Raw genomic sequence first — 14,656 nt, forward strand, 5'->3', positions numbered from 1 at the left:
TCTTAAAAAAATGTTCATGTCGTGATTTTCCATCACGCAAAGCTGGAACTGCAGCTGAGTTAAAAACTGTACAGTGACAAAAGAAGTCTCTTACATCGCATAAATTTCAAGAAAGTAAATTTTATTCCCCATCTCAAATTACTGGCGAGTGATTTCTGAATTCTGTAAAGGAGAATTGTCATATCGCAGGGGGTGGGGGGTCACCTGCATAACCAGATCACAAATTGGGCAGTATGGTTGGCGTGGCAGTCAGTACTGCAGCGGCGATCGATACCAGGGTTCAAATCCTGCGCGATCAGTAAGGAGTTAGTATGTTCTCCGTGTCTGCGTGGGTTTTCCCTGGGGGCTCTGGTTTCCTCCCACTGTTCAAAATGTACTGGGATGTAGGTTAATTGGGTGTAAATTGGGCAGCAGGGACTCATGAACTGATCTGACCTGTTACTGTGCTGTGTGGCTAAATTTAAAAAAAAACTGTTTACAGTTATTATCATGAGATTTGTCATTGAGATTGATGTTTGTAAACTATAATTACATTTCCATAAATATATTAAAAATAAATTGGTGCAATTGCGGAGGAGCTAGTGGAGTTGTTCAAGTCAACCAGTATGGACTTGAAGGGCCGACATGGCCTGTTTCCGTGCTGTAAACGGTTATATGGTTATATGGTTAAAAGCAGAGTTATACCCAACAAAATTAATTTTAGTGTCCAGATAACCTGGAAAAGGAAAACAAAGTATTTGATTTAGACCACAAGGCATCAGGAACAGAAATAGGCTATTCAGCCCCGCCATTACATCATGAGTTGATCCACTTTACCACTCAGCCCCACTGGCCGGCCTTCTCCTCATAACCTTTGATTCCCTGGTCAAAGAAGAACCTTTTAATCTCCGCCTTGAATGCATCCAATGACTTGGCTCCACAACTGCCTGTGCCAACAAATTTCAGATTTACAACCCGCTGGCTGAAGAAATTTCTCTGCATCTTTCTTCCCAGTAGATCCACTTCAATTCTGAAATTGAGTAAGGCAAATACATTCCAGTCTCATCAAAGATCCATTAGCCTCACTTTCCTCTCAGTGAAGAAATTGTGCACTAAAGTTCCCAAGATCCAAGCAATATTAGATTTTGTGTACTAATAAGAGTGTGCAATGTTAGAGAGCCATCTTACCGATGTGATGCTTATCAGTGGTTCCAATTCCTCAGTTGTGAAGGCAGAAAAACTTTTCCTGTACCAATACTTAGTCCACAATCAAAATGAGTAGAGTGATTATTGGGTTATCATTTTGTTATTTATAGGACATTGCTATGGCCAACTTGTCTACTCTATTTTGAACATCACAAGTTGCAAAAAAACTTTTTTTTTTAAAAAGACATACAGCATGGTAACGGGCAGTACTGCCCAATTTACATCCCATTAAACTACAACCTTCGGTATATTTTGATGGGTAGGTGGAAACTGGATCCCTGGGGAAAATCCATGCAGACATGGGGAGAACGTATGAACTCCTTACAGACAGCACGGGATTCGACCCCCAGTCCCGATCGCTGGCGCTGTAAAGGTGTTGTGCTAAACACTACGCTAATTGAGCCACCCATTAGTTTGGACTGTCCCATGGTTATAGAAACCACTATGTAATTGCAACTTTTCCTTTCTGTAATTTTGAACATCATATGTCACAATAAATACTTAATTAGCTGTAAAGCACTTTGGAACGTCTCACGGTTGTCTAGAGCATATCACTGCATGTCTTTGTTTTGTGATAATACACGTACTCACCTGAAGTTTGAAGGGAGAGCTTCGATCCCAACACCTGCTTCCTTCGCTGTTTGGGCTCTCAGCTCTTCTGCTGTTAACAGACAGTGCAGTCGATAAAGAATACTGGGAAGGCATACAGCCTTTCTCCACAAGGACGCTGGGATGGGATGAATAGCACAAAGCTCTGGGACAAGAATCTTGCAAGAAGGAAACAGACAAGTTAACAAAGCATCGCATTTTACTCCAGGCGGAATGATGCAGATGTGACAACTGAGCAACCTTGAAAAAAAATCAGAACCCATGAAAGACCATCTACATGAAACATTAACTGGCTCCAATCCACTAATGATGTCTGACTCATTAATCTTTAACCTCATTTATTTTTTGTTGATGTTTTGACAGCTGATGTGTTTTTTAATTCTGCTTATCAATGCATCGGAAAATAGTGCTGTTTTAATGAAAATGCATTTATAATGCATTTCTGCTCCACATTCCTTTGTAGCCTTTTATTTTTAAGAATGAAATAGAATTTCAAATTAACCTTTCTTTAATTCGCATCTATAATCTTAGGAAAATACAAATTAGCATCTGAAATAGGCTACCTGGCTCCTCTAGTTCAAAGAGATTAAAGTAATTTCACCACGCTCATTATAGTTGTACCTCTCCTGGAAATCTTTCCCCTCCTTGCTTCTCAATAATCACATTGTGCCTAGTAATCATCTAAAGACTTTGCTTTCTCCACCTTTTTGTGGAGAAAGTTGCAAAGTCTAGTTATTGGCCTGAGATAGGAACATAGGAAGTAGGAACAGGAGGAGGCCAAAAATGGCCCATCGAGCCTGCTCCGCCATTCAATACGATCATGGCTGATCTAATTCAGGACCTAACTCCACCTACCTGCCTTCTCCCCATATCCCCTAATTCCTCTATCACCTCATTCGGCCCATCGAGCCTGCTCCGCCATTCAATACAATCATGGCTGATCTAATTCAGGACCTAACTCCACCTACCTGCCTTCTCCCCATATCCCCTAATTCCTCTATCACCTCATTCGGCCCATCGAGCCTGCTCCGCCATTCAATACGATCATGGCTGATCTAATTCAGGACCTAACTCCACCTCCCTGCCTTCTCCCCATATCCCCTCATTCCTCTATCACCTCATTCGGCCCATCGAGCCTGCTCCGCCATTCAATATGATCATGGCTGATCTAATTCAGGACCTAACTCCACCTCCCTGCCTTCTCCCCATATCCCCTCATTCCTCTATCACCTCATTCGGCCCATCGAGCCTGCTCCGCCATTCAATATGATCATGGCTGATCTAATTCAGGACCTAACTCCACCTACCTGCCTTCTCCCCATATCCCCTAATTCCTCTATCATGTAAAAATTTATCGAACCGAATTTTAAATATGTTTAATGAGGCAGCCTCAACCACTTCCCTGGTTAGAGAATTCCAAACAAGATGGACGCTTAAGTTAGGGAAAGAATTCTCTATTTGTTTTGTTGCCTTCTCATTCAGAGGCAAATTACAAGATCAGTAATGACACTGGCTCAATTCAGAAAATTAACAACAGAAAGACTTTTTGGCACTGTGACTTGACTAAGATATAAAATGGACTGAGCTCGTCCAACCCTGATTCCCTTTCAAGTTTGTTCAAAAATGGAAGTTCAATGTCTGCCTTTGCTCTTTACTGTACTTAATATATCTTGAACTTATAAAAATATTCAATTAAGTATAGTAAAACCCCTGGTATCTGGCACCCATAGGGATTGGCAGTACAGGGTAAGTGAATTTTCGGCCTGCTTGAGATTGCTTGCTGTGCAATTGGTGAACTAATGGCCAATTTTAAACCTGTATTTTTACCTTTTTATGTTCCTCAATTTTTTTTGCCAGAATTTGTTGTCATGAACAAGTCATGAAATTTGGTGTTTACCCCAAATTGCATTCCGACACCCTAACAATTCTACCTATGCTATCCTTTGAACCTGAAATCTAGCCAGTTCAATACAGATTGCGCAGAAAATTAAATTCCCTTCATTAAACTATGAAGACATAACTGATCAAGTAATTTAGGGAAATAAAACCAGTTCTATTTCACTGAATTCCTTTCTTAGCTAAAATATAGAATTCCCTATGAGAAGGGCATGGGCACAGTTTACCAATCTAAAGCCTGACCAGGTCGAAAGCAATTTGCATAAAAATAGGAATGAACAGATATATTTCCTTGTAGTATACAGAAGTGCTGGAACCTCAGGAGGTCACACAGGATCCATAGAAAGTGCAGGGCATTTGATGTTTCAGGCCACAGCCCTTCTTCAGGGGCACTCAGGCAAGAAGAAAGGCTCAGGCCCAAAATGTCAGCTGCTCAGTATTTCCTGTGGATGCTCCGTAATGTGCTGAGTTTCTCCACCACTGTGTGTACTGCGCTGGACCCCAGCATCTCAGGTTTCTCGTTTACCTCCATATACTTCCTTTTGTTATTTTTATTGTTTTAATTTAGTTCAAACTTCTTTGGCATTCTCCAAAGTAAAGAAATTTATACTTTTGACGTGCATCGACTTATGTCGTGACTATTTACTGGCCTGTCCAAATATCTCTTCAATGTAGTGATTGCATCTTCCTCCATCACCTCCTCTGGTAGCATGTTCCAGATTATCATCCACTGTGGAAGGAGGGTAAATTTCCACCCAAATCAATTGAAACTCCTTCCTCTCACTGTAAAACTACACCCTCTTGTTTATGAATCTGTCCTTCCCCCACCCCCCATCCATTTAATACCTCTGATAATTTTCTACACTTTTAACAAATCACTCCAGTTACCCACCCCCACCCCCTTCCAGTCGCCCGGTTGCCTCCCCCAACCGCCAGTCCCCACTTGCCGGATTTTGGAGCTTTCCAGATTTTAGATGTCCGGATAAAGGATCGTGTACCTGTACATTCTTTAGCGCCCTGTATAGGTCTTACCTCAATTTGACCTCAAAATGCACCACCTCACACTTATCAGTATCTGCCAAAGCTCTGCCCTACTTTCTATCTGATCTTTGACCTGCTGCAAGGTTCAGCCAAACTTCTTTGCCATCTACCACACAATCGACTTTACAGCTCATGCCTCCCACTGCCACCCAAGACACTAAAATACATCACAAACAACAAGGATCCCAGTACTAATCCCTGCAGTACACTAATGGGCAGACTTCAACTAGAAAATCATTACCCTCTGCCGTCTGCTACTAAGCCAATTTTGGATCCAATTAACCAACTCATCTTGGATTACATGAGGCTAACCTTCTGTACCAACCTACCTCGCAGGATTGTGCTAAATAAAGGACACTAAAGTACAACTTTGCAGAGCCCCTGTACCAGACAATACACCAGGGGTGTTTTTAAAAAAAAAAAATCTATAAATGCAAATGGCTTGCTTCAATGTCTTAGCAAGGTTCTGCATACCACCAATTTATGCAATTAGACCGACTGGCTGGAGTTCTTAAAGCAGAAGCTGTCAATAAGAATAACCGTTGCAAGTAATGTGGTAACTTTGAACGACCTAATGATACAAATACTAGAAAGGGCCCAGGAGTCCACTTTTCCGACATTTGATTGAACATCTTGGCATGCAGGGATGAGTATCCAGGGAGAGCTCCATACCTGCTTGTTTTGTAGACTCTCCCATTTGGCCTTGCGCTTCTCGGCACTGCTCAAAGGAAGTGCTTTTCCTTTTTGATTCAAATGTCGAGGTGTTAGAAGATTCAGTCTGCGCAGTGGATACAAAATAGATCTGTTAGATTTTCAAGTAAGTGGGTTAAACTTAAAAGTAGTCTCCAAGGTATACAATTACAACATGCAACAAATGGCACATTTTCCTCTGTCTTTATTAACTATCACCATCTTGTACAAAGACAACATTCCAGACAGGGAAATGTGCTTAATGAGTTCAAGATAAACATTGCTCTCCATTTTGCTCCATGTAAATCTGCAGAAATTTGTTTGATGTAAGCTACAAATTTGTTGGCTTCAAGAGAAAGACTTGTACTCCACTTTCTACAATCAAACATTTCTGCCGATCAGGTTGACCGGTTGACTATTGATGGCACAGTTTGTGTAGTGGTTAGTGAGATGTTATTACGGTGCCAGCAGCCTGGCTTTGAATCCTGTGCTGTCAGTAAGGAGTTTGTACGTTCTCCCCGTGTCTGTGTGGGTTTTCCTCCAGGTGCTCTGGTTTCCTCCCACCCTCCAAAACGTACAGAAGTTTAGGGTATTTAGGTGGCACGGGCTCGCAGGGCTGGAAAGGTTTAAATTTTTTTTTTTAATTATTAACCCTAGAACATGCAACCACATTAATGCATTCTAGTTCATGACGGAGTATAATAGTGAAGTCCAACTGCTTCCTACATTTAAATGTTTGATTTCCAACAGGAAGCAGAAATGGCATTCAGTTCAAACAAGTGAATATTCAAGATAAGGAAAACTGGCACAGCACTTCCTGCTAAGTGTTCTCTGCCTCCCTTCACCTACACTGCAACCTGCACGAGCTCAAGGCAAAACTAATCCTTGAAGATTACTTTTATCTTTCACCAACACAACAAATAGCGATATTGTACGTGATGTTGACCTGGAAAATATTCAAAATGTGACAGCATCAGGTTCAATATAGGTATCGATTGAGGGAAATTGGATGACTCCGAAGGGCCGTATAACCTCTACTTGTGGTGTGTCTACAAAGTATTTTCTGTTGTACTGCACTATCTGGTTAAAGATTTTTTTTTTAGTTCCAGGTTGATCTGGTAAAATACCAGGCTTAGTTTTCAGGACACCTGTGTTAGGAAGTGAACAGGAAAATAAAACAGCTCAAAGTTACGCTTCTGATTTGAGACCTTTGCTCTATTTGAAGTGCACGTTTAGCACAATATTTCTCGGAGTTTAGGTTCACCCACAAGAAATGATTATTGGAGACAGGGTACTAGAAGGGCAGTGAGAATGCTGAATGACCAAAGGAACTGCTCATACTAAACAACCAAGACAATTCACAAAACAATATTTTTTGTATAGATGAATACTTGCCCGGCATATGTATTATTTGTCTGGTTGTGTGTCTGTGTGTTTTGCACCAAGGACCAGAGAACGCTGTTTTGTCGGGTTGTACTTGTGCAATCAGATGACAACAAACTTGATTTAATTCTTACCAGTAATTCCAAAGTTTACCATCAGGGCAGTATAAAGAAAGTATCCGAATGCACAATTATCCCACCACTGGGTGGCCCTAGAGGATTCTCCAAACACTTTAAAGAGCCTCATATCCTGCCACTGTTACTGCAAATTTTGGAGAAAGGACAGCTGGCCCTGATTGAAATTCTTCTTACCTGGAAGATGTGTGGTCCACGTCCAGCAAAGGCTGGTTCAAGTTGGTCAGATCCAGATTGTACTTGGTTTTATAATACTCTGCAAATGTTTCATACTCGGGAGAAGGAAATTTACTGAGAGGTGTGAGATCTGTGTATACATCGGCCACATAGAAGCGATGAGGCTGGTCAAAGTTTCGATATCTATTCCAAAAATGAGTACAATAATACAATTGGTTAAAAGACAAAACAGACCCAACAAGACAATTACTTTTGAACAACACTTATAATATTAATTTAGAGCAGGCCTTCATCAAGGTATGAGCAAAATGTAGATGGGCACCTGAATAAAATGGTGGGGTGGAGAGGGAGAAGCAGAGTCCCAGAGGCATAAGGTCATACATAGGTGGTTAAGGCGGATGGTGAGGCGGACAGACAGAGGTTTTTGTAGACGAGATTATGAAAACCGGATGGTGGTTTGCCTCCCTGATGCCAGGGTCCAAGATGTGGCTACACGAGCCCAGAACATCCTAAAAGGGGAAGGGAAAGAGCCTGAGGTCGTGGTTCACGTTGGAACCAACGACATTGGTAGGAAGGAAGAAGTGGTCCTGCAAAATGAATATAAGGAGTTAGGCAGGGAACTCAGAAGGACCACTAAGGATGTAATCCCTGGATTACTTCCTGTGCCACACGATAGTGAGGGCAAAACTAGAGTCAGGTGGAGACTGAATGTGTGGCTGAAGGGGTGGAGTAAAAGACAAGGTTTTAAATTCTTGGACCACTGGGACCATTTCTGGGGGAGATGGGACCTATACTGTAAGGATGGTCTACATCTAAATCCCAGAGGTACCAGTCTCCTGCCACAGGCGTTTGCTAGGGCTTTAAACTAGTAAGGTTGGGGACAAGGGTTCATGTCAGGGAGGAGAGCAAGAACAGAGTCTTTAGGCAAAATAAAAAGGCTTTTTCACACAATCTGGAGGTGGAACAGCAGCAGGTAATAAATAGTGGCCATAGTAACAATTGTAAACAGGGTGAGAGGCAGAAAGTTAAATGTGGAAGATTTCTGAGATGTATTTATTTCAATGCAACGAGTGCGGTAAACAAGGTGGATGAACTAAGGGTGTGGATTGACACGTGGCGTTATGATGTGATAGCAATTTGTGAGACATGGTTGGAGGAAGGTTGTGACTGGCAGCTAAATATTCCAGGATTTCGCTGCTTTTGACGTGACTGAATTGGTGGGGTACGAGGGGGAGGTGTGGCTTTGCTTGTCAGGGAAGATATTACAGCAGTGCTGAGGCAAGATAGACTGGAGGACTTATCGCGGGAGGCTCTGTGGTTGAACTAAAAAATAAGAAAGGTGAGGCTACAAATATAGGGGTATATTATAGGCCGCCAAAAGGATAGGGAACTGGAAGAGCAGGGAAATAGCTGAGATGTGTAGTAGAAATAGGGTTGTGATAGTGGGGCTTTCAATTTTCCTAACATTGATTGGAAAACACAATCAGTGAGAGGGCAGGATGGCTTGGTCTTTGTACAATGTGTTCAGGATTGCTTTTTACAGCAGTATGTTGAAGTGCCTACTAGAGGGGAGGCAGTGTTAGATCTATTGTTAGGGAACGGAATAGGGCAGGTGACGGAAGTATGCGTTGGTGAGAATTTTGGATCCAGCGATCATGGGTCCATTAGTTCAATTAAATATGGAAAGGGATAGATCAGGTCAGAGGTTGAAGGTCTTCGAGTGGGGGAAGGCCAGATTTGAAGAAATGAGAAGGGATTTGCAGAAAATTATATGGGCTGATCTTTATTTCCAGAAAGGATGTCGAGGAGATTTGGAGGGTATTTAAAAAAGAGATATTGAGAGTACAGGATCTTTGAGTGCCAGTCAGATCGAAAGGCAAGGCCAAAAGTTCAAGGGAACCGTGGTTTTCTGGAAAAATTAAGAAGTTGGTTTGGGATAAGAGGGGGCATATACTAAATTTAAGAAGCAAAAAATGGTTAAGATATATAATTATTACATAGATTCCAGAAAAAACCTGAAGAAGGAAATTAGAAAGGCAAAAAGAAGGTATGAGGTGTCAATAACTGATAAGGTAAACGTGAATCCCTCTTCAGCACTTGACGTCCTGCTTTGCGGAAACTGCCAAAATGTTTGGCCTGGAAGTCAGCCTGAAGAAAACTGAGGTCCTCCATCAGCCAGCTCCCCACCATGACTACCAGCCCCCCCACATCTCCATCGGGCACACAAAACTCAAAACGGTCAACCAGTTTACCTATCTCGGCTGCACCATTTCATCAGATGCAAGGATCGACAATGAGATAGACAACAGACTCGCCAAGGCAAATAGCGCCTTTGGAAGACTACACAAAAGAGTCTGGAAAAACAACCAACTGAAAAACCTCACAAAGATAAGCGTATACAGAGCCGTTGTCATACCCACACTCCTGTTCGGCTCCGAATCATGGGTCCTCTACCGGCACCACCTACGGCTCCTAGAACGCTTCCACCAGCGTTGTCTCCGCTCCATCCTCAACATTCATTGGAGCGCTTTCATCCCTAATGTCGAAGTATTCGAGATGGCAGAGGTCGACAGCATCGAGTCCACGCTGCTGAAGATCCAGCTGCGCTGGATGGGTCACGTCTCCAGAATGGAGGACCATCGCCTTCCCAAGATTGTGTTCTATGGCGAGCTCTCCACTGGCCACCGTGACAGAGGTGCACCAAAGAAAAGGTACAAGGACTGCCTAAAGAAATCTCTTGGTGCCTGCCACATTGACCACCGCCAGTGGGCTGATCACGCCACAAACCGTGCATCTTGGCGCCTCACAGTTTGGCGGGCAGCAACCTCCTTTGAAGAAGACCGCAGAGCCCACCTCACTGACAAAAGGCAAAGGAGGAAAAACCCAACACCCAACCCACCAATTTTCCCCTGCAGCCGCTGCAACCGTGTCTGCCTGTCCCGCATCGGACTTGTCAGCCACAAACGAGCCTGCAGCTGACGTGGACTTTTACCCCCTCCATAAATCTTCGTCCGCGAAGCCAAGCCAAAGAAACGTGAATCCAAGGGGTTTTTACAGACATGTGAATAGTAAAAGGAGGGAGAAGGATAGAATAGGATCGCTGGAAAATGGGAGCGGTGAACTGTGCGAGGATCCGTATCAGATGGGAGAGATATTAAATGATTTTTTCTCATCTGTGTTCACAAAGGAAATGGACATTGGACTATGTGAGATAAGTGAGACAGGTAGCTTAGTTATGGAAAAGAAAGGGTTTTGTAGCTTCTAGGGTCAGTAAAAATGGTTAAGTCTCCTGGTCCTGATGATATTTTCCCCAGGACTTTAAGGGAGGTCAGGGAGCAAATAACGGAGGCACTGTCAGTGATTTTTCAATGATCACTGGAGGTGGGGGTGGTGCCGCGGGATTGGAGGGTTGCTAATGTAGTTCTGTTGTTTAAAAGAGGCACGAGGTATCGGCCAAGTAATTATAGGCCTGTAAGCTTGACTTCGGTGGTAGGGAAAGTTATGGAGGGTATTCTTAGAGATGGTTGTATAAATATCTGGATAAGCAGGGATTGATCAGGAGCACCCAGCATGGGTTTGTGAAGGGGAAGTCATGTTTGACGAACCTTGTTGAGTTTTTCGAAGAAGTGACAAGAAAGGTGGATGAAGGTAGGGCAGTTGATGTAGTCTATCTGGAATTTAGCAAAGCTTTTGATAAGGTTCCATATGAAAGGATAGTAAGGAAGGTTCAGTCACTAGGGATTAATAGAGAAATAGTAAGATGGGTTCAGAGGTGGCTGGAGGAGAGACAGCAGAGGGTCATGGTGGACAAATGTCTGTCAGGATGGAAGCCTGTGACAAGCGGAGTACCTCAAGGATCGGTGCTAGATCCCCTGTTGTTCATAATTTATATTTATGATTTGGATGATGGGATGGTTAACTGGGTAAGTAAATACGCAGACAATACAAAAATAGGGGGAGTGGTGGATACCGAGGAAGGTTTTCAGGGATTACAGAGGGATTTGGTTTGTCTGGAAAATTGGGCTGAAAGATGGCAGGTGGAATTTAATGTAGAGAAGTGTGAGTTGCTTCATTTCGGCAAAAATAATTAAAATAGGACATGTAGTAAAGGGGAGGACACTGGGGAATGCACAAGAACAAAGAGATCTTGGAGTTATGGTGCAGGGTTCCTTGAAGGTGGATTCCCATGTTGACAGGGTGGTTAAGAAGGCATTTGGTATGTTAGCCTTTGTAAACCATAGCATAGAGTATAGGAGCTGGGAAGTGATGCTGCGACTGTGTAAGGCATTGATGAGGCCAGGTTTGGAGTATTGTGTTCAGTTCTGGTCTCCAAATTATAGGAAGGATAATAGATAAGGTGGAGAGGGTGCAGAGAAGTATTACAAGGATGTTGCCTGGCTTAAAATTCCTAGAGTACAGAGAAAGAATGAAGAGGTTAGGACTTTATTCATTGGAAAGTAGACAGTTGAGAGGGAATTTGATAGAGGTGTTTAAAATTATGAAGGGAATAGAAAGACTCGATGCAAGTCGACTCTTCCCCCTGAGAGCAGGGGAGGTTGAAACAAGAGGACACAAGTTGAGAGTAAGGGGGCAACATTTTAGGAGAAACATTAGAGGATGTTTCTTCACTCAGAGAGAGATGGCTGAATGGAATAATCTTCTGGAGGAAATAGTTGAGGCAGAGTCAATTCTTTCATTTAAGAGGAGGCTGGATATATACATGGATGGATAGGAGGGGGTTGGAGGGTTATGGGCGGAGAATAGGCGGGGGGGGGGATCGAGCAGAGTTGAGTGAACGGACGCGGACTTGAAGGGCCGAGATGGCCTGTTTCCATGCCATAAACTGTTTTATGGTTATAAGAGAGAGAAGGAACAAGAGAAAACAGAGGGAGGGAGGTATAGCTTATGAGGCCTTGGATCTCATCCACAATGAACTTTGTACCAGAAAACCCACAAGGAAAACCATTGTTCTGTTGAGCACAGCCCAATTTTTCGAGATCAAAGAATATTTTTCTTGTCAATTTGTACAAAAGGTTATGAGCCAGGACACTTCCTACAATTATCCCTGAAAAATTCATGCAGCTGAAGTCAGCGAGTTCATGCAGAAGGCTCACCAGCAGCTATATTTTGTGAGGACTTTGAGTTCGTCACCAAACACTCTTGCAAATTTCTACAGGTGGACTGCGCAGAGCATTCTGACCGGTTGCATCACTGTCTGGTATGGAGGTGCCAATTCACAGGACAGGAAATGACCTCAGAGGGGTGTGAACTCAGCCAGCCCCGTCATTGGGATCAATCTTCACTTCATCGAGGACATCTACAAGAGGTGTGTCTCAAGAAAGCAGCTTCTATCCTCAAAGATCATCACCCCCCAGGCCATGCCCTCATCTCACTGCTACCATCAGGAAGGAGGTTCAGGAGCCTGAAGACGAATACCCAAAGGAACAAAAACAGCTTCTTCTTTTCCGCCATCAGATTTCTGAATGGACAATGCACTTTTTATTTTTAAATATTGTATTTCTGGAACCGTAATTTATTGGTATTTTGAACCTGTAATGCAAAATACAATGTATTTTGTGACTCGTAGTCTGGACAATAAACCTGATTCTGACTGGTACCCAGAGTGAAAAGATTAACATGTGAGAATTCAATGATCCTTCCATGGTAAACAGTAAAAATAAGTACTCCTACCTTGGAATGATAACTGCATCCTGATAATCTTCCAAATTAAACGAGAATGGTTTCTCCTTTGTGTACTGTGTATTGGGAATGCCTGTGCGAGCTTCTGACCTTTCTATATCTTCCATAAAGGCGAAATCAATATCCAAATGGCTGGAACTATCAACTACAAAAGAAATTTTAAAAATCACAAATGAGTTTTTTAGATCAAAGTTCAAAGTTTAAAAAAATCATCTGACTAAATAATTGTTGGATTGATGAAGCGTATAACATTAACTAGGCTTTATTTTTAAGTAAACATAAGAACTGTGCATAAAGAAATTTATAAAACTTTCCAGTTTTCATGGTTTACTGCGAATGTCCAGTTTTGATACATGAGGTTGCTGAGCAAGAACCCATGGTATTATCGGACAAATTTTGGCATGGATAGAAGATTGGCTGGCTGGCAGGAGGCAGAGAGTGGGGATGAATGGGGCCTTTCCTGGTTGGCTGCCAGTGGTGTTCTACAGGGTTCAGTGCTGGAACCGTTTCTTTTCACGTAACATCATTGATTTGGATGATGGAATTGTTGGCTTTGTAAACCAGTATGCAAATGATACAAAGGTATTCTTCTTGTGGGATATTTAATTTGATGCTCAATTGTTCCCACTATTGCTGTTAGTTGGCACATCTGCCCTCTATCCAGAATGGTGCACTTTACAAATGCCACGAATTACATAGGATTGAAATATTGATGAAACGTTGCCATTATACTTGATTGAAATACCAATGGCAATGATGGTTACCTATGTCAAGAGGTAGAACACAATAGGCTGCATCAGCTTCTGTAGGCTTGAATTCTAGTGCAGGTTTCTCCAGTCGAAGAATGTGAGAGAAGATATACTGGTGTAGCCTAGTGATCAGCTCCAGCTGCTTGGTACTCAATGTGAAGTCCAATTTACCCAATTCAATAGATATGGTAACCTCACCAGAACGTGTGTACACTGGAAAATGTGGAATCTGCCAGGTGAGACACATCACAAGCAAACAGATTAAAATGATTATTCCTTAACTTGTTTCATTCACATTTTAACTTGATGTTGTTATAACTAAGACATATAGCATGCTGCCCAAATACACCAATGAGTCTACAAACCCCGAACGCACAAACTCCTTACAGACAATGCTGGGTCACTGGCTAACCACTACGTTAACCGTGCTGCCTGATGAGTGTCCGTGTTCAACAAAGATTGGTGAAAGTTGCTCCTCAGATCTAGATCGTACTTTGCTTCTAGAATACTCTGCAAATATTCTGTGATTCATTCAAATTGTGGCATTATTTTTCCCTTCATAAACTTGAACAGAATTGCTTTCAGCTGGTCTGTTCTACCCACTTGGAACAAAGCAATAGGTTTTGACAGGAATGGGCGGCAATAATTTCCCTCCCCTCATCCCTCCACCAAAAACAGAGCATTCTCCTTGAGAAAAAAAGGGAGTTGAAATGCAGGAGGTGGAATTGAAAGTTTGGAGATGGCTCCAAATCACTCTCTTGAATGCCTTCATAATCTTATTTTCATCATAAAAAGGGGGAGTTCCCATTACCAGATATCTTAGGCTATTCTACATAAAGCAAACATTTTCAGCCATTTTTAACATTATTGACCTTTATTTCAACAAGTGATTGTTTTTAAAATTTAAAATTGTTATAATAGGATTAAATCTGTTGGAAACTCTTGGTGCAATATACTTCTCCCTCAACGAAGAAAATGTAATTACATTTTTCCCTCTCTGAAGCTAAAGAGAGGCAATTCAATTCACAATAGCAAAGTACAGAAGAATGGAATGCTCACGCAGATCATTTTTGAATATTTTACTTAATACTC

The 14,656-nt window shown here is 42.3% G+C and overlaps 1 protein-coding gene across 9 annotated transcripts in view; it reads right to left on the reverse strand.

The window, feature by feature from the left end:
- Nucleotides 1-14,656, reverse strand: part of dicer1 (dicer 1, ribonuclease type III) — a 173,393-nt gene that overhangs the window by 40,775 nt on the left and 117,962 nt on the right. For all 9 annotated transcript variants that reach the window (XM_069915723.1, XM_069915725.1, XM_069915721.1 and 6 more), the window contains 5 exons: nucleotides 13,580-13,793; nucleotides 12,807-12,960; nucleotides 7,116-7,298; nucleotides 5,404-5,509; nucleotides 1,777-1,952 (listed from right to left, as the gene is read on the reverse strand). In XM_069915723.1, coding sequence (XP_069771824.1) covers nucleotides 1,777-1,952; nucleotides 5,404-5,509; nucleotides 7,116-7,298; nucleotides 12,807-12,960; nucleotides 13,580-13,793 — 833 coding nt within the window. The remainder of the gene's footprint in view (nucleotides 1-1,776; nucleotides 1,953-5,403; nucleotides 5,510-7,115; nucleotides 7,299-12,806; nucleotides 12,961-13,579; nucleotides 13,794-14,656) is intronic.

Source organism: Narcine bancroftii, chromosome 2, assembly GCF_036971445.1.
Source record: "Narcine bancroftii isolate sNarBan1 chromosome 2, sNarBan1.hap1, whole genome shotgun sequence".
Lineage (NCBI taxonomy): Eukaryota > Metazoa > Chordata > Chondrichthyes > Torpediniformes > Narcinidae > Narcine > Narcine bancroftii.